Consider the following 18,443-nt stretch of genomic DNA (forward strand, 5'->3'; position numbering starts at 1 on the left):
CAACCTGTATTTGTATCTATACACAGGTCATACCAATTCAAAAATAAAAAATAATATTTTATTTAAAAATATATATTTTAATATAAAAAAAAATCCCACCTATCAAATAGGCATGAATAAAAAAAACTATTTTAATAAATAATCCAACAAACAACATATTTTGATATATAATTTTTTTTTAAATTTATTTCAGTAAAAAACCCAATAAAAGTCTTAAAAAATAGAACTGGTAAAATTTACTTTAAAAAATCCGGACCTACTCTTCATCTTTCTACCCATATCCTGACGCCGCCAAGTTTCTAAATTTTAAAACCCTAAACATAACTTTGAAGATGTCTACGGTAGTAATGAGATATTGAGTTATCCGCCATCTGCCTCTGCATCACTCTGTTATATTTGTTTTCCATCCTACAGTTTATTACTCTGTCTCATCTCATACTCTTTCCCTATGTTTACTTTGGTGAGAAGGAAAATTTTTTTAAAGCTATCGGTTTAGCGGGAATAGCGGACCGCTATCGCCACTGTTTTCGGTTACACTGATATTTGCCGCCTTGATCCGCTGCTGTTCAAGTGCAAATTTTCACATTTCTATTGAGGCCTTTAGCGGTGGCGGTCGGCGCCGATATTGTGAAATAGCGGCCTGTGATACGCTACACCACCGCGATTTAAACGTCCCTTAAAACTGCTTGATGGCGCTTCGTTTCGAGGTGGGACTTTTAAACTTTGAATGCTGCATCTTTTGTTTTTATTTAACTTTCGAGCCAAAATCATCTTAACAAAAGATTTACCCGCCTCTTCTCAGCATATTATTATTATTATTATTATTATTATTATCATCATCTTTCGTTTGTCGAATGATAGTAACAGTTAGAGGAAAATAGCAATTCTTGAAAATGTTGATTTACAGAAACTGCTTTTAAACTATTTAATGGAATAATCTCTCTTCATAGATGTTGTTTTCACCGTAATTTTGTTTCTTTTCGGTAATTGATTCTTCTTACCAGTTATTACGTCTGTTCCTGTATTATAAGGATATTTAGTAAGTGAACGTGATAATTTTTTTCTTGGGCTCAATCTTGATGATTCTAACTTTAATTACGTTTCTTGATTTAACCTAGCGAGGTTTGGATGGTTGCTCATATGCAATTTTCTTATTTTTTTCCTCTGGTTTTCCTAGATTCTAGGGAGGTTTAATCGTGCTCGGGCAGCTCAACTAACACTTCCTCACTTTGTATGCCAGACACCTTTGTTTATGCCCGTGGGAACGCAAGGTTGAATTTTTTAATATTAATATCACACATTCTATAGCATATTTAGAATACTCGGAACAATTTATAAGGATCTTTAATCTTTTATGTTGCAAAATATATTGTACTTTCGACCCTTTTCTAAAAGGTAGTTTAGATGTTTCACATCATTGCCCTAAACTTTGTCGTTGATGAGATTGCAAATTCTTATAATCTTCTAAGACTAAGAAACGCCAATGAATTTGTTTGTCTTTGATTCTACAGATGATTAGTTGTGAATATATGTATCTGGAATTGCCTTCCATTGAATGGACAATTTATAAGGATCTTTAATCTTTTATGTTGCAAAATATATTGTACTTTCGACCCTTTTCTAAAAGGTAGTTTAGATGTTTTACATCATTTCCCTAAACTTTGTCATTGATGAGATTGCAAATTCTTATAATCTTCTAAAACTAAGAAACGCCAATGAATTTGTTTGTATTTGATTCCTCAGATGATTAGTTGTGAATATAAGTATCTGGAATTGCCTTCCATTGAATGGACATTTAGCATGGATGGTTCAAGATTGATGCATGCCTTGCATTTTATACTTCACCTCTATCAAATTCTTATATACTTCACTCCATGGATAGCTCACTGCATCATGTGCCTTTTATTTCTTAAATCTTGCTACTAGAAGACATGGTTTCCCCTCCTCATGGCAGGCACAATAAAAGGTTTGACAGCTGACCAGCTTGAGGAGATTGGTTGTCAAATAATTCTTGGGAATACGTATCATCTGGCTCTTCGTCCTACATCTGAGCTTATTGATGAATTGGGTGGTCTTCACAAATTTATGAACTGGCCTAGAGCATTGCTGACGGATTCTGGAGGCTTTCAAATGGTTGTGTTATGATTTGACATTGTTGTATCTCTCTAAATTTTTGATTCATTTCATTGTTCATCATTCCTTTTAAATTTTCAAGTACTTGCTATTATATGCATGCATGTATACAGTTTATATGGCTTCTGTGCACTAGTGTCTTAAGGAAAAATAATAACTGTTTAGAAATTTTGATGTTTTGTTTTCCTTTCTCTAAATCATAATTACGTTGTTACTACACTATGTTAAGTCATGATCTCCAGTGTGTATAATTCAATTAGTGATAAATAATATATGCGTGGTATGTTGATTATGACAATCTCTCTTGCTGGTTACTTTATAGGTTTCACTGTTGCATTTAGCTGACATCACTGAAAAGGGTGTAACATTTCAGGTAATTAGTTATTAATATTTCTCTGTAGTGTTCATGACATCTTGGAAGTAATTAGTATAATAATTTGCTTAAGTATTACCTGGAAGCATACCTTTTCTTGTTACTTCTTTCTTGTTTTTGTGATGTTTTACTTTTAAAAGGCTTCATGTTTCTTAACTTAGTCTCCAGTGGATGGAAAGCCGATGCTCCTAACACCAGAGGAATCTATTCAAATCCAAGTAGGTGCTTTATTTTAGTGTACTTTGGTAATTCTTGTTATATTATGTTTTTGGTAAAAACTAAAAGTTATTCTTTCTTCCCCTTAATTTTTGCAACACTGGCTCATATTACTGGGATGAGAGGAGGTGTTTTGTTATTCTTGGTTCCCTTTTCAACCAAATAATTGTCTCTTTTAAGCCATGAATTGAGATTTCATGAAGATTACTTTTGGATAAATAAGGGTTGCTTGTTCTTCAAATGCTTCATAGTGTAATTTACTCTAATTTGTTATTCTCAATACATGATGTTTGTGATAGTTTCACTTAAGTGGTTATTAGCGGTATAAAGATCTAGCAAAAGTTAAGGATCGCTTGCTATGAGAACCTATTTGCCTTTGTATATTAACGAAATTATGTGCCTTCACCTTTTTTATCCCTGAACCCATACTCTTTTATCCCTTAATAGTAACCAAGAGACATAGGATAAAATCCTAAATGTTTATTATGCTTTTTGTCTTTATATGTTTTGAATATTCCATTTTAACTATAGGATAAAATCCTAAATGTTTCTTAGGCTTATTGTCTCTATATGTCTTGAATATTCCATTTTAACTTTATCTTCTCCTAACAATTATACAGAATAAAATTGGCGCAGATATAATAATGGCTCTTGATGATGTGGTGAAAACTACTATTACTGGTCCACGAATTGAAGAGGCCATGCATCGTACCCTCCGCTGGATAGACAGATGCATAGCTGGTAATTATGCTTAAGATTGAACAACGCTCACTCACGGTTCTTGCATGGAAATATTAACCATTTGGCTTAAAATCATATCATTTACCAATCTTTGAGCTTTAAATAAGTATTTTGCCTGGTCTGCCTGTCCTCTAGCTTGTTGGAGTGGATTATCTTTTATCAAGCTTGTATACATACCTTTTGAAGCTTTTTAGAAATGCTTTTATAGTGTGTTATAAATATAATCATACAAAGCAACACAATGTTATCGTTGAATGTCATTTAATTTATTAAATATTTACTTTTACCTTCTGCACTTGGATCCCCTATTTTGTTGAAATATGTATATATTTTAAATTTATTTAGTTAGATAAATTGTATTTAGAAAGATAAGTTTTATTCATATTCTAAGAATATTTTATTTTATCTTTTAGTAGTTTATTAGAATAAGAGAATTATTTTTCCTCATGTTTTAGTAGTTTATTAGAATAGGGGAATTATTTTCCCAATTAAGATTAGGACTCTTTTCTCTATTTAAGTTCAGTTCTTTAGTTAATAAAAATAGAACAGTTTTATTAAATACTCTCTTGAAAACTTTCATGGTATCAGAGTTCGATTATCTCTAGTAGTATCATGGTTAAAACAACCTTTATTGGAGATAAGAGATCCAACAATCAAACAGAGGAAGAAAGTTTTACCGTTAAAAAAACTACTGAAAATTATGAGGGCCAAAGTTCTCTAGAAGGGTATCCATTCATTAAAGAACAACTAGAGCATCTATAGAAGCTTTTTCAATTACCACAATTTCGGATGAATTCTTATCTACTAACTCATCCAATAATCCTTCTTCTTCCTTTACCTAATCAGGTACTGATTTTTCTGTTTTTTTCAGTGCCAAGCCTTAAAAAATAAACACGTGGATAGTTGATTCTGGAGCTAATGATCACATGACTAGTAGTCATTTTATTTTTTCAACTTATATACCTTGTGCAGGAAACAAAAAAATCAAAGTAGCAAATTGGTCGTTCTCGACAATAGTTGGGAAAGGCACTGTTAAAATTTTGCCTTCTTTGGTTTTACATGATGTTTTACATGTGCCAAATCTAGCTTGTAATCTCATAACGGTTAGTAAATTATCCCAATCCTCGAATTGTCATGTTATATTTGACTATTCTATGTGTAAATTTCAGTACATAGTCTTGGGGAGGATGATTGGTAATGCTAAAGAATCTGGTGGAATTTACCTTCTTGACGACGACCATCTAAGTCAACCAACAATTAATTTATGTTTAAATTTTGCCTCTAGTTTTGATAAGGTTATGATTTGGGATTATAGGCTTGGACATCCTAATTTTTACTATTTAAGCTATTTATTACTTGATCTATTTAAAAATAAAAGTCCATATCACTGTGAATTTTGTGAATTGGTTAAACATCATCGATTATTCTTCCCACCTCAAAAATTTAAAGCTTTCAAACCTTTTTATTTAATTCATAGTGATGTTTGGGGACCTTCGAGAGCTTAACTTTTTTAGGAAAATGTTGGTTTGTTACATTTATTGATGAGTATACTCACATTTGTTGGGTGTTTTTATTAAAAGATAAGTCTGAAGTTAAAAATGTGTTTGTCTTTTTATACTATGGTAAAAACACAATTTGGTGTGAGAATAGAAGTACTTCGGAATGAATGGTGGGGAATTTTTTAGTGACCAATTAGGTATTTTCCTAACCAAACATGGTATAGTTCACCAAAGCTCTTGTACAAATACACTACAACAAAATGGGGTTGCAGAAAGAAAAAATCGACATCTTTTGAAAGTAACTAGAGTCTTGATGTTCACTAGTCAGGTACCACGTTATCTTTAGAGAGAAGTCTTGTTAACAGCTACATATCTTATTAATAGAATGCCTAGTAAAACTCTAAACTATAAAACTCCTTTCGGTTTCTTTAAATATAACTTTTTTAATTCAAAATTGATCACAGATTTATCTTTCCGAGTTTTTGAGTGTAGTGTTTTTGTTCATCTTCACAACCAAGGTAAACTAGATCCTAGAGCAAAAAAATGCGTCTTTGTTGGCTATGCTTCTAATAAAAAGGGTTACAAATATTACGATTCAATTGATAGGAAGATTATTGTTATCATGGATGTCATATTTGTTGAAATGCAATATTACTTTGATTCTAATCTTTAGGGAGAGAATTATAGTAAGAAAGATTCTATAATTGATCAAGAAAATATTAGGAATATACAACATAGGAATTCTAATAATGGGGGAGGTGAATTTATGATTAACACAGAAATTAATAAAGTTAATGTTGTTAATGAAAAAGAGTATGAAGGTGTAGAGTCTAATCATGAGAATACAGAACAAACAGAGTTAATTGGTTACTCAAGAAGAAATCGAAATCAACAAAGTGAAATTCACCAGATTCATTACTGAGAATCTGAGTCGCAAGATCTTGTCAAAAGTCTAAGTAAAGCTAATAATCTAACCAATGAATTTTCTAATTTAGATATTCCAATTGCTAAAAGAAAAGGTGTTAGAAATGTTATCAAATATCCCATGTCTAACTTTGTGTCCTATAAAGTATTGTCTTCCACATTCTCAACTTTTGTTTTGTGTCTCGATATTGTGAAATACCCAAAAATGTGAAAGATGCTTTATAAGTTACTGAGTGGAAGGAGGTTATTTTAAAGGAGATGCGCGCTCTTGAAAAAATAGGTATATGGGAAACAGTGGAATTACCTGTAGGGAAAAAAATTATAGGCTGTAAATGGGTGTTCACAACCAAATTCAAATCGGATGGATCTTTAGATAGATACAAAACCTGACTGGTGGCTAAAAGGTACACTCAAACATACGGGATAGATTATCTTAAAACATTTGCCCCAGTAGCCAAGTTAAATTCTGTTTTTTTTATCAATTGCTGTTAATCTTGATTGGTCCTTATAGCAACTAGATGTGAAGAATGCTTTCCTAAATGGGTAACTTGAAAAAGAAGTTTACATGGATCCTCCTCCAGGTTTTGAAAAAAAATTTGGAACTCGAGTATGTAAGCTTAGGAAATCTTTGTATGGTTTAAAGCAATCTTTTCGAGCTTGGTTTGAACGGTTCACTCAAGTTGTTAAAATACAAGGTTACTCACAAGGGCAAGCTGATCACATAATGTTCTATCAACACTCACAAAGAGGTAGAATAGCAGTTATTATAGTTTATGTCGATGATATTATTCTTACAGGAGATGATGTGGAATGAAATAAGGCGTCTTAAGGAGCATCTAGCATTGGAGTTTGAGATGAAAGACTTGAGTCATTTGAAACACTTTCTTGGAATGGAAGTTGCTTGATCAAAGAAGGGTTTTATGGTTTCTCAGAAAAAATATGTGATTGATTTTTTAAAAAAGAGGTTGGGATGAGTGGTTGCCGCCCAGCTGACACACCAATTGATCCAAATGTAAAATTCGAAAATAAATAAGGTCGATTAGTTGATAAAGGGCAGTACCAAAGATTAGTTGGTAAGTTAATTTACTTATCACATACAAGGCCGGATATAACTTTTACAGTGAGCTTAGTGAGTCAATTTATGTACTCCCTAATAGAGGAACATAAAAGAACAGTGTTTTGGATTCTAAGATACTTGAAGAGTTCACCTGGAAAGGGGCTATTCTTTAAGAACTCCGAACAAAGATGAATTGAAGCTTATACAGATGCAGATTGGGCAAGCTCAATAACAGATAGAAGATCTACATCAGGATATTGTACATTTGTTTGGGGAAATCTTGTGACTTGGCGAAGCAAAAAAACAAAGTGTTGTAGCAAGAAGTAGTGCAGAGGCTGAGTTTAGATCAATGGCTCAAGGAATTTGTGAAATGATGTGGTTAAAAAGACTTATGGAAGAGCTGTGGAAACCAATAACTTCACTAATGAAGTTGTATTGTGATAGCAAAGTTGCCATTAGTATTGCTCACAACTCAGTCTAGCATGACAGAACTAAACATGTTGAGATTGATAGACACTTTATCAAGGAGAAGATTGAAGAAGGCCAAGTATGCATGCCTTTTGTTCAATTGCTGACATACTTACCAAAGGGCTCTTTAGGACAAGCTTTGATTTTTTTGTAAGCAAGTTGGGCATGATTGATATATATGCACCAACTTGAGGGAGGGTGTTGAAATATGTATATATTTTAAATTTTATTTAGTTAGATAAATCTTATTTAGAAAGATAAGTTTTATTCATAGTCTAGGAATATTTTATTTTATCTTTTAGTAGTTTATTAGAATAAGTGAACTATCTTCTCTCATATTTTAGTAGTTTATTAGAATAAGGGAATTATTTTCCCAATTAGGATTAGGACTCTTTTCTCTATTTAAGTTCAGTTCTTTAGTTAATAAAAATAGAATAGTTTTATTAAATTCTCTCTTGAAAACTTTCACATTTTGCCATCAGCCATTTAACCATTCTCTTTTTGGAGTTCCACTCCTCTCTCTTCTTTCTCCTTTAAATAATTGTTATTTATCAGTAATGTTGTCATTCTCTTAATAGTGACATTCTGATTGAGTTAGATTCTTTTTGCTTCCTTAATCTTATGGACAGCTCATAAAAGGCCACATGACCAGAATTTGTTTGGTATTGTACAAGGTGGTTTAGATCCAGTACTAAGGTGAATCTTTGATCTTCATCTCGCAACCATGCTATTTGATGTGTGTTTTACACCTTTTCAATTACTAATGATACTGTGGGCAACTTTTCCCTTTCCTGGTACTCATTTTTATCAGGGATATATGTGTTCGAGGATTGGTGGATCGAAATTTACCAGGGTATGTAAATTCTATATACACAAATATTGTCCTACTCATGCTATGTTTCCTTTGAAGATACTCTATAGCGGATGATCTGATCTTGATGTTCATACTTTAGCAGGTTGCTATATAATTTTCCACATAGCATTTCAATATCCAAGTTATTTTCTAGGACTATAAAATAAAAGGTTAATTTGATGACAGAATGATTTATTATTTAAGCAGATGATCAAGGGATAGTGTCCTACTCATGGTATATTTCCTTCGTGGATATTTTTGTACAACATTGATTTTACAATTTCAAGGAATAGTGTCCCATTCTTGTTAAGTTCCATTTGAATATATTGTTCTAGCAAGTTGCAACTGAAATTTTCCACATTGAATTTCAATATCTAAATCCGTTTCTAGGGATAGAAAAGTAAAAGGTTGGTGTTACTTTTAGCGTATAAATTGATTGGTTATTTAAGAAAATACAACTCCAACACATAAATCTCTGATTCCCGGCATTATTATTCTCAAAAAAGATGCTGTTAGAGCCTAGTTGACTGGTATTGTGAATGCCCATTCCAGTTTCTGTTTGAACTCTCTTTTTGTTGTTAACGATCATAATTGCTAGATTTTCTTTAGTATTAGTGTTTTGCCAACCATATAAAGATTCAGTTAACAAGCTGAATTAACTTAAGTTCACTTTTGTGACAGCTATGCTATTGGTGGTCTTGCAGGCGGTGAAGATAAAGATTCATTTTGGCGTGTTGTTGCTCAGTGTACTGCGACACTGCCTGAAGATAAACCACGATATGTCATGGTAAAAATGAGTTTTTTCATTTTAATCTACATCATTCTGACGAATTGCACCTTCTTTTATCCATTTATGTTGCTGTAAATCATTATGTGTGCTTGCTTCATTTCAGGGTGTTGGGTATCCACTGGATATTGTGGTCTGTAGTGCCTTGGGTGCTGACATGTACGACTGTGTTTATCCGACTCGAACTGCTCGTTTTGGAACTGCCATTGTCCCTGAGGTGATACATTTAAAAAGTATTTTGAGAGTCAGTGTTCCCAATCTTCTTCATTGAGTGCTATAATATCATTTGGTTTAACTTTACTTATGAATGGTGTTTATGGCACCAAGCCACAACATGCCTTTCTTTCTGTTTGCCTTCTAGTATGACTAGTCTTTTCTCGTTGAATGGTGTTACTATAACTTGTGCCTTGCATGTTTTGTTCATTCTTGTATTTACAACCTATGTTGGTTTGGCTCTTCATTTTTCTTGAAGTGAAGCAAGTATATGCCCAACACATTTTTAGACTTGTATATGGGTGATATGACTCTTCATTTTTAGACATGTAAATTGAATACCTGTATCCAACGCTAACATTCGAGTCTCTAGCTGAAAATAGTATGGTAATGCTAGAAGCTTGGTCTCATAACTTTACCCCTTATGAATTGATATTTTTGTTCTGAATTTTAACAAGTTAGAATGTGAACCTAAAGAGTATTAATTACACCCAACTTTTATTTTAAATATGAATGTAGTATTCTGATGTTATTCAATCCCCTATTTGCAGGGAGTGCTTAAACTCAAGCACAAGGCAATGGCTGAGGATACTCGCCCTATTGATCCTACATGTGCTTGTATGGTATGCATTTCATGACATATTTGCTTAAAATTGTTAATATATGAATTGACTTCTTTGTGTATTACTCTATTTGCCTAAATATAGGTCTGCAAGAACTATACGAGGGCCTACATTCATTCTCTGGTCACAAAGGATGCTATGGGATCTCAGCTTCTTTCATTTCATAATTTATACTATATGATGCAGGTACAACCTTAAAAGTTTCTATGTTTTAAGCTTTGTTGCTTTCATGTGTAGTTTATTTCGAATGATTGAGAGTAAAGTTTTTGACAATTTCAGCTTAGCAGAAATCTACACTCATCCATAGTCCAAGGGAAGTTTCCCGAGTATGTTTGCCTCTTGCTTTGTCCAGCTTTCTTTTTTTTTTTCTCATTTATTTTCATGTTATATAAAGAAAATATATTGTTCTTAATATCTTGTTGCAGGTTTGTATGCAACTTTTTGCAGAAAATGGTAATCTCTTTCTTCCTGCCACTGATCTTTCTAAGATTTAAGAGTTTTCAATCATGCTTAACACCCTCTATCTTTTAATTTTGTTCTGTAATCTACTTCAGCATTTCATTCTTCCAAAACATTATTCTTTAATGGTGGTTAGCTCAAATTTAAAATTATTTTGAAGTATTATCTTCTTCCTAAGTTTGAGTGATGAAATATTGTCTTGTCTTGGGTGAATACGGTGACATCTATAGCCCAGTTTACAGGGCTTACATTGCTACAGCACCCACTTTAACCTTGCATAAATTACCATCCTCACTAGCCCGCTAAAATATCTCTATTTATTACCCAGCAACAGGAATTGAAGAATTTGTTTATCGATCTTTTTAGAGCAGCATACTGTTTAGAAACCTTTTCACCTTAAACCTGGTATATGCTTGCTAGTTTACAAACGCTGTAGCTTCAAGAATAGGACTTCCAAGTTTCTGAGGCAAATAGCTGGTATCTAACCATGTGCTTGTTTTCATACTTCAGCACTTCAATGGCAATAATGCGATTGTGTCATTCATTTGTTCTCTCTTTTTCCCTTGGTTTTTTGGTTAATGAGCATCATGATTATAGTTGTTCATCAAAAATCGATACTGTCCTAGCTGCAAGTAGAAAGAGTTGATTAATTTGATGTTCCATCAACTGGTCATTTATAGGAATATTTAGGTTAAATTACCTGGCAGGTGCCTATTTTATAGGCTTAAAATCAAAGTAGTCTTTCTACTATATAAATGAGCAATTTAGTTTTTGTACATTTAACTTTGAAGTAAATAAGTAAAACTGTAAGAGACGGGTTGAGCATTAAAAAATGTTTGATTTGTCGTGCATTAAAGTGACATGAAAAATTGAGTAATTTAGTCTTGCTCTTTAAAAACTGTTAAATTTTGGGTTTTTTTCTTCTCTTCCTTCTCACTTTAAAACAAATGTTTAAGGTTACTGTCATTTAGGCTTTGCTTGGTATGAAGAATAGAAAATTTGTTAATCCAATGGTTAGAATTCATAACTAGTTTCTTACTTTTTACCTATTTGTTTTCAAATTAGATGTATAGAGACTAAATTGCTTAGAGAGAGATTAATTTACTCTTCAGTCTTTAGTATAAGGACTCACCAAGTAGATTAACTGAATACATACGAAGTATTATGTTGCTTAGAAGTTGTACCTTTGTCCTGTAGTTTCCAAAAGGAGATATCCCTGAATGGGTCTGTAATGCCATGGAAGTTGCTGAAATTGATATCTCTTCATGTTGCGCTCCTTTTCGTTACATTCAAGCTACTAAGGTTCAGTCTAATTTGAATGAAGATGAAATTCAAGCTGTTTAACTAATGTTTGAGGTTCAAGTTGTTCAGACTAGCATTAAGGCTTAGTCCATTCAGAATGGGGATGAAGTTCAAGTTGCTTATTTCCTCTTGATTTTGTTCCTCTTGTTTTCCTCGATGCAAGTGCACATGTTTAGCAAATGATTCAACTTGAGGGCTGATTTTCATGGTTTCTCTTTGCAAAAACATATGGAAGTGCATGGAAATTATTTATCAGAAAGAGTTTTTTTGGGTTCTTGTATCTTTCGAAGTGCATACATCATTTTTTTTTCTACATCAAATGTGTTATGGTCTAGCATTTTTCTGGAAAAGCTCCGATTTTGTTACAATTCATGGATGATAATGTGAAAGTTAGATTCAAGCTTGGTTGTTTTGATATCAGCACATCTAGAATAGGAGCATTTATATTTTTATTTTTATGGGAGCTAAGGAATTCATTTGAAAGGTAGCTGAGAGAAGTTAGGGAGGAAACAAGCTGTATCTTAGTGTAGTGTAGTAGTATAAGCTCTTTTTCCATTGAGTTATATATTTTTGTTACATTTCTAAGCATATGTATGTAACTACTAGTCTGAACGATAATTTTAAGTTTATGAAATAATTCGTAACTTAAGATTGGGCGATAATAGTAAGTAAATTTTTGATCTCATGCTAATAGCAAGTAATGAAATTGTAGCTTAAGATTGAACGATAAAGCTGTGGCAATAAAAGTAATTTGCGGTTATCAAATGATAAAAGCGGCAACCAACCAGTGATTATCAATTGTTTTTTTAATATTATATAGTTGCAAGTAATTTATGTATTTAATATTTTCATTAGTTTTGATGTATTTTTAATTACTAATGTAAAATAATATTTGTTGTTTGGATTGTTAAAAATAATTAAAATGTATCAATTTATTTAACAATTTAAATATAATACATAGAATATTTTTACCAATTTAATTTATGATATAAGTTTTATTTCTCAGTCATAATTAATAAACATATAAATTATTTTTATCATTAAAATAAAGTGTTAATAAAAAAGTCTTAATCATTATTAAAATATTGTATAAACTATAAAAATTGATATATTAATTTGATTAGGGGTAAATAATGCTCCTAGCTAACTTCAAACTCCATCATATAGGCTTGAAGCATATCTTCCAACATTTAGATAACATGTTTTGATTGATCATATGGTTGAGGATGATAAATAGTGTTGAAATTCAACATCGTACCTAACTACTCATGCAATTGCTTCTAGAATCTTGTAGTAAAATAAGGATTTTGATTTGAGATAACATTATAAAGTCTTGCTATTGTGTGAATATACGCCCCAACAAGCATTCAAATGGCTTTGTATGAAGCTGGTATGGTTGACGATGTAGAACACCTTTGTGTTGGTCAAACTTGAGTGATAAAAAGATGATTGAGTTAGAATTAGTGCAAAAAACAAAAGATAAGTTAAAGCTGATAAAAGGCAAATTAAAAATAGCCTCACAAGTTCATCTAGAGAGGAAGGAAATTGAATATGTGATGGATGAGAAAGTATTTCTGAAAATCTCTTTGTAAAAGAAAATTTTGCATTTTGTTTGCAAAGGGAAGTTAATTACCAGATATATCGAACAATACAAAATCATTGAAAGAGTAGGGCCAATTGCCTACTGTTTAGCTATGCCATTAAAGTTGGAAATGATGTGTTCTATGTATTAATGCTTTGATGGTATTGATTTGATCTTTCCCATTTGATATCCGTGGAAACGGTTGAGGTACAACTTGATTTATCGTACAAGGAAGAACTGATAGAGATATTAGCTTGAGAAGTAAAAGCATTGAGAAACAAACGCGTGCCATTAGTGAAAGTCTTATGGCGTGGTCATAGTATGACAGAGGCTACATGGGAGGCGGAAGAGACAATGAGATCTTAATATCCCCATATTTTTTACGTAAATTTCGAGGACAAAATTTCTTAAAAAGGGGAGAATTGTAACGACCTGATTTTTAGTGTGTGAAAATATTATTTCAGAACCTCATTTTTGTAAACCGAGTTCGTAAGGACTAAATATAAAGATTATTGAAATTATTAAGAAAATATATTTAAATTCGATTAAGTAATTAACTAAAAAAAATCAAGTAAAGCTTAGAGACTAAATGGTAAAAGTCCAATTGCTATTGAGTTTTAATTTAGAAAATGTTTGGGGAGCTAGATAGTAATTATCTAAAAGATCAAAATGGTTAATTAACCAATTTTAAATGGTAGATAGTGGAGGGGATCAAGCCTATATGATCTAGATAGTCATTAAGTTAATATAACTATAATTAAAGAAAATAAATAAGGTTAATTAATAACATAAACATGATAAACTAATCTTAATCTAGCTATATACAATGAAACATATCATTTTCATCCCTAAAGTCCCAAATGTCCATTAAAGAGAAAAAAAAGAAGAAAGAAAACTCCATTTTGTTCAAGCAATTGACCATTAATAAAGTAAGGTCCTTAAGCTAGTTTTCTTTGATTTCCATAGAATTTGAATAATGGGAGCTTGATTTAATTAGCTCATGTATCAATTTGTTCAATTGTTAAGTTTTTAGCAAGTTGCCATTATAAAGAAATTAATAAATTAGGCTTGAATTTGATAGTTAATAAGCTTAGATCATGATAAGGACTAAATTGGAAATCTAATTAAGCTGGCTATATAACTTTGAAACATTAGGGACTAAATTAAATAAATTGAAAACTATCATGAAATTATGTTATAGATAAGAAGTATAAAGTTCTTAATGAAAGAATATAAAATCAGATTTTGATTTGATGTTAGATATTGAAAAATATTTGTATTCTGAGTATAGGGACTAAATTGAATAAAATGTAAAATATATTAGCTATATATTTGGATGAGAATTGGATGTAATATGATAATGTTTTTATTATTGAATTATCAAACGTAGCTAAAGACAATGTTGGGTTGTCGCGAGATAAGAGAAATGAGAGAGTCTTAGATGAATAGCAGAACATTCGGTTTGTACTATTATAATTCAAGACCATTATACTTATATGCATATATATGTTGATTGCATAACTAGCTATCAAGGTGAGCTTATACTTGTCATATGAATTGATTTGTGTTTGATGATATAGAATGTTGGAAATTGAGTTGAATTCAACATGTAATAACCGAGCATGAATTAGAACTACGATACGTGATATGAATTAATAATGAAAATGGTATGAAACTATGGTATTAAATATGTAATGATATGCAATTGGATTTGGTTACCTTATTAACTGTTCGGGCAAAGTTGGATATAGTTAGCATGTCATAAGATTATATTGTGTATGGGTTTATACTTCGTGTAACATCCCTAACCTGTATCCGTCGCCAGAATAGGGTTACGGAGCGTTACCGGGACTTTCAGAACATTTTACAAATAAATCATATCAATCATTGTTCTTTTTCTGAGATTACTCATAACGTCCCTTAAATTGACCCTCGAGGTCCAATACGAGCATTAGAATCAAGTCGAGACTTAATCGGAACCTCTAAGAATTTTTCACTAAATTTTAAAATTTTTCCAAGTTACAGGACTCACACACTCGTGTGGTTTAAGGGACATGTAACACTCCTAACATGTATCTGTCATCGGAACAGGGTTTTAGAGCATTACTAAAACTTTCAGAACATTTTACAAATAATTTATGTAAATTACTATTCACTAACTGAGATTATTCAAAACGTTCCCTAATTGGACCTTCGAAGTCCAATACGAGCATTAGAATCAAGTCGGGACTTAATCGGAAACCCATAAATTTTTTTGCGACATTTCAAAAATTTTTCGAAGTTACATGGTTCACACACCCGTGTGGTCTAGGGACACGCCCATGTGGTCAGGCCGTGTAACACGCCCGTGTCCAAGGCCGTGTCAACCACACGGCTGAGACACACGCTTGTGTCTCTATCTGTGTGCCCAATTCTGAGCATTCTGTTTTTCATTTTTAAAATGCAGGGGACACACGGTCGGACCACATGCCCATGGGAGAAGCTGTGTGTCACACACGTCCAAGACACACGCCCGTGTGTCAGCCCGTGTAGACAAAATAAGGCCATTTCCTAGCCTCTTTGTCACCCAAAACTCACCATTTTCTTGCACCAAAACATATAAACACTTTCCAACCATTTCAAGCACTTAAATTGAGAGATTTCTATCATTCAACATGACATATCATCACATGCATACATGTTTACGATCTTACCTTCGATTTACCAGGCATTAACATCATTTGACCGCATGTATTTAACATAACACATATGAATATATAACAAAATAACCTACTTAGTCATACCAAAATAAGCCATTACTAGCCATTCCAATGGCTAGGTTACAAAACATCATTATCAAGCTATTGATGGTCAAGTTGTCCTATACATGCCATTATACCATAATGATTTTACTAAGTATACCCAAAATGACTAGTTGATAGTATGGCGATGCTCCAGTGATCTCTAACCTTCACGAGCTTCCGAGCACTATAAAACAAGGGAAAAATAAAACGGAGTAAGCATTACATGCTTAGTAAGTTCGTATAACGGAAACTAAACTTACCAATCTCGTTTATTAAATCTAAGCATACAATAACAAATATTCTATCCATTTGGCTAAATTGTTTAAACACATGCATCCAATCAAACATGTTAGTCACAAAGTTTACACATACATCAAGTAAGAATAGATGAGCTCATCATGCATTACACTTTCAAGACATTATCATTTCATATCATAATTCTCATGCCATGTCAAGAGTTTTATGTCCGTTGAATCATTGAAATTCCGTTGAATACTCAAGTGGTACACTCGGGGTGTACGATTTAATAATCTGTCAATTCTTATTTCAAACCTCTTAGGGCACTCGACCAAGGAAAATGCTTTTGAGTCACATATCGTATAATAGGATTACCAGTCTAGGCTAAATTCTTTATATAACGTATGCTTAAAGAGCTCAATTAGGATTACCAGTCCAGGCTAAACCCTAGTCGTAACGTATACTCTAGAGGTATTATGTCAAGATTACCCGTCCGGGCTGAATCCTTTTTATAACAAGGTCAATGGAATTACTCGTCCGAGTTAAATCCTGTCCGCAACAAGTGCAGGACCTTATTAGTTTCAGGAAAGCGCATGTATTCATCGGAATTCAATATTCAACCAGGACTTCCCCCTTTTTCACCATATCAAGCATGTATTAAATTTCTCATTATAGCATTCAAGTAATGTACATAAATATAAGTCACATTTCATACAATACAACAATTAATTAAACATATTACATGCCTGATTAAGTTACACAAACTTATCTCGACACTTGTTCGCGTTAGAAATTTACTAATTCAAAACCTTTTCTTTTCCTTGATCTAACCTCGAATTAGTGTTGTCCGAATCTATATAAATGAATTTAATAATCAATTTTATACATTTTATATTTAAATGGACTCCATTTACGTCCTAGGCAAAATTACCATTTTAAACTTTTCTATAAATTTCGATTTCGTCCCTAGGCTCGGAAAATAAAACTTGTGCAATTTACTCCCTATTCCAAGCCTAACCAAAATCCTATTACAAATTTTACAGCACTTGTATTCATAAAAATTCAGAATTTTTCTTCAATTCACAAGTTTACATTTTAGTCCCTAAATCATGTTTCCATCAAAAATCACTTTGTAAAAGTTGTTCATCTATCAACAACCTTTCATTTTCTACCATAAATTTCTAATTTTCAGCATATACATCATTGAACCATTTTCCATACTTTGATAACTTTTCAAATTAATCCCTCAAATAGAAAGATTAAGCTATCCCGGTTTTAAAAATATCAAAATTACTAAAAAGGGAACAAAAAAACTTACTCAATTAGGCCTTGAAAGTTTCTTCTCTTTCTCCTAGGGTTTCCATGTGTTTTTAGGTTGAAGATGATGAGAAAATAAGATGATATTTTCTTTTCATCTTTTAATTAATTAAGTATTTTGCAATTTTCAATTTAGTCCTTGCCCTATTTCTATATTTCCAAGGGCGAGTCAACAAGAATCTATATACTTTTCTTTAATGGTCTAATTGCCATATAAGGACCTTTAGATTTGAACTCCATAGCTATTTAATCCTTGTAGCTACTAGAATTCAACTTTCGTATTTTATGCGATTTAGTCCTTCTCGTAATTAAACACTTAATCTATAAGCTTTTCATATTAGAATTTTCACACGACATGCCTATTATAATACAGAACATATAATGAAATAAAAATAAACCTTATTTTCGGATCGAATTTGTGGCCCCGAAACCACTGTTTCGATTTCACTAAAAAATAGGCTGTTACAACTCTCCCCCCTTAAGGATTTTCGTCCTCGAAAATCTTACCAGTAAAAAGTTTTGGGTATTGCTTCCTCATAGCATCCTCCGGCTCCCAGGTAGCCTCTTCTATACCATGTTGTTTCCAAAGGACTTTCACTAAAGCTACCTTTTTATTTGCTTAACTCTTTTGTTTCCCGAGCTAAGATTTTTATCAGTTTTTCACTATATGTCATATCTGGCTGAATCTCTACCTCTGTCTGAGAAATTAAGTGTGAAGGATCGGATTGATACCGTCGTAACATAGATACATGAAAAACATTATGAATCCAATCAATTTCTGATGGCAAAGCTAACCGATATGCAACCGATCCGATTCTTTCCGTAATTTCATATGGTCCAATGAATCGTGGAATTAGTTTTCCTTTACGACCAATC

At 32.4% G+C, this 18,443-nt stretch overlaps 1 protein-coding gene across 2 annotated transcripts; it reads left to right on the forward strand.

The window, feature by feature from the left end:
* Nucleotides 1-238: 238 nt before the first annotated feature.
* Nucleotides 239-12,041, forward strand: LOC107962241 (queuine tRNA-ribosyltransferase catalytic subunit 1). Of its 2 annotated transcripts, XM_016898558.2 has the most exons (15): nucleotides 239-707; nucleotides 1,178-1,271; nucleotides 1,955-2,133; nucleotides 2,456-2,506; nucleotides 2,668-2,724; nucleotides 3,343-3,463; nucleotides 8,041-8,107; nucleotides 8,223-8,264; nucleotides 8,946-9,051; nucleotides 9,158-9,268; nucleotides 9,816-9,887; nucleotides 9,972-10,073; nucleotides 10,167-10,213; nucleotides 10,313-10,340; nucleotides 11,544-12,041. In XM_016898558.2, exons 1-15 carry the CDS (start codon nucleotides 690-692, stop codon nucleotides 11,688-11,690), a joined length of 1,242 nt encoding a protein of 413 aa, XP_016754047.1. In that variant the 5' UTR covers nucleotides 239-689; the 3' UTR covers nucleotides 11,691-12,041. The 2 variants fall into 2 exon arrangements, with proteins under 2 accessions (XP_016754047.1, XP_016754048.1); XM_016898559.2 differs by lacking the exon at nucleotides 1,178-1,271 and having other exon boundaries at nucleotides 570-707.
* The last annotated feature ends 6,402 nt before the right edge of the window (nucleotides 12,042-18,443 follow it).

The sequence above is a fragment of the Gossypium hirsutum genome, chromosome A01, assembly GCF_007990345.1.
Source record: "Gossypium hirsutum isolate 1008001.06 chromosome A01, Gossypium_hirsutum_v2.1, whole genome shotgun sequence".
Lineage (NCBI taxonomy): Eukaryota > Viridiplantae > Streptophyta > Magnoliopsida > Malvales > Malvaceae > Gossypium > Gossypium hirsutum.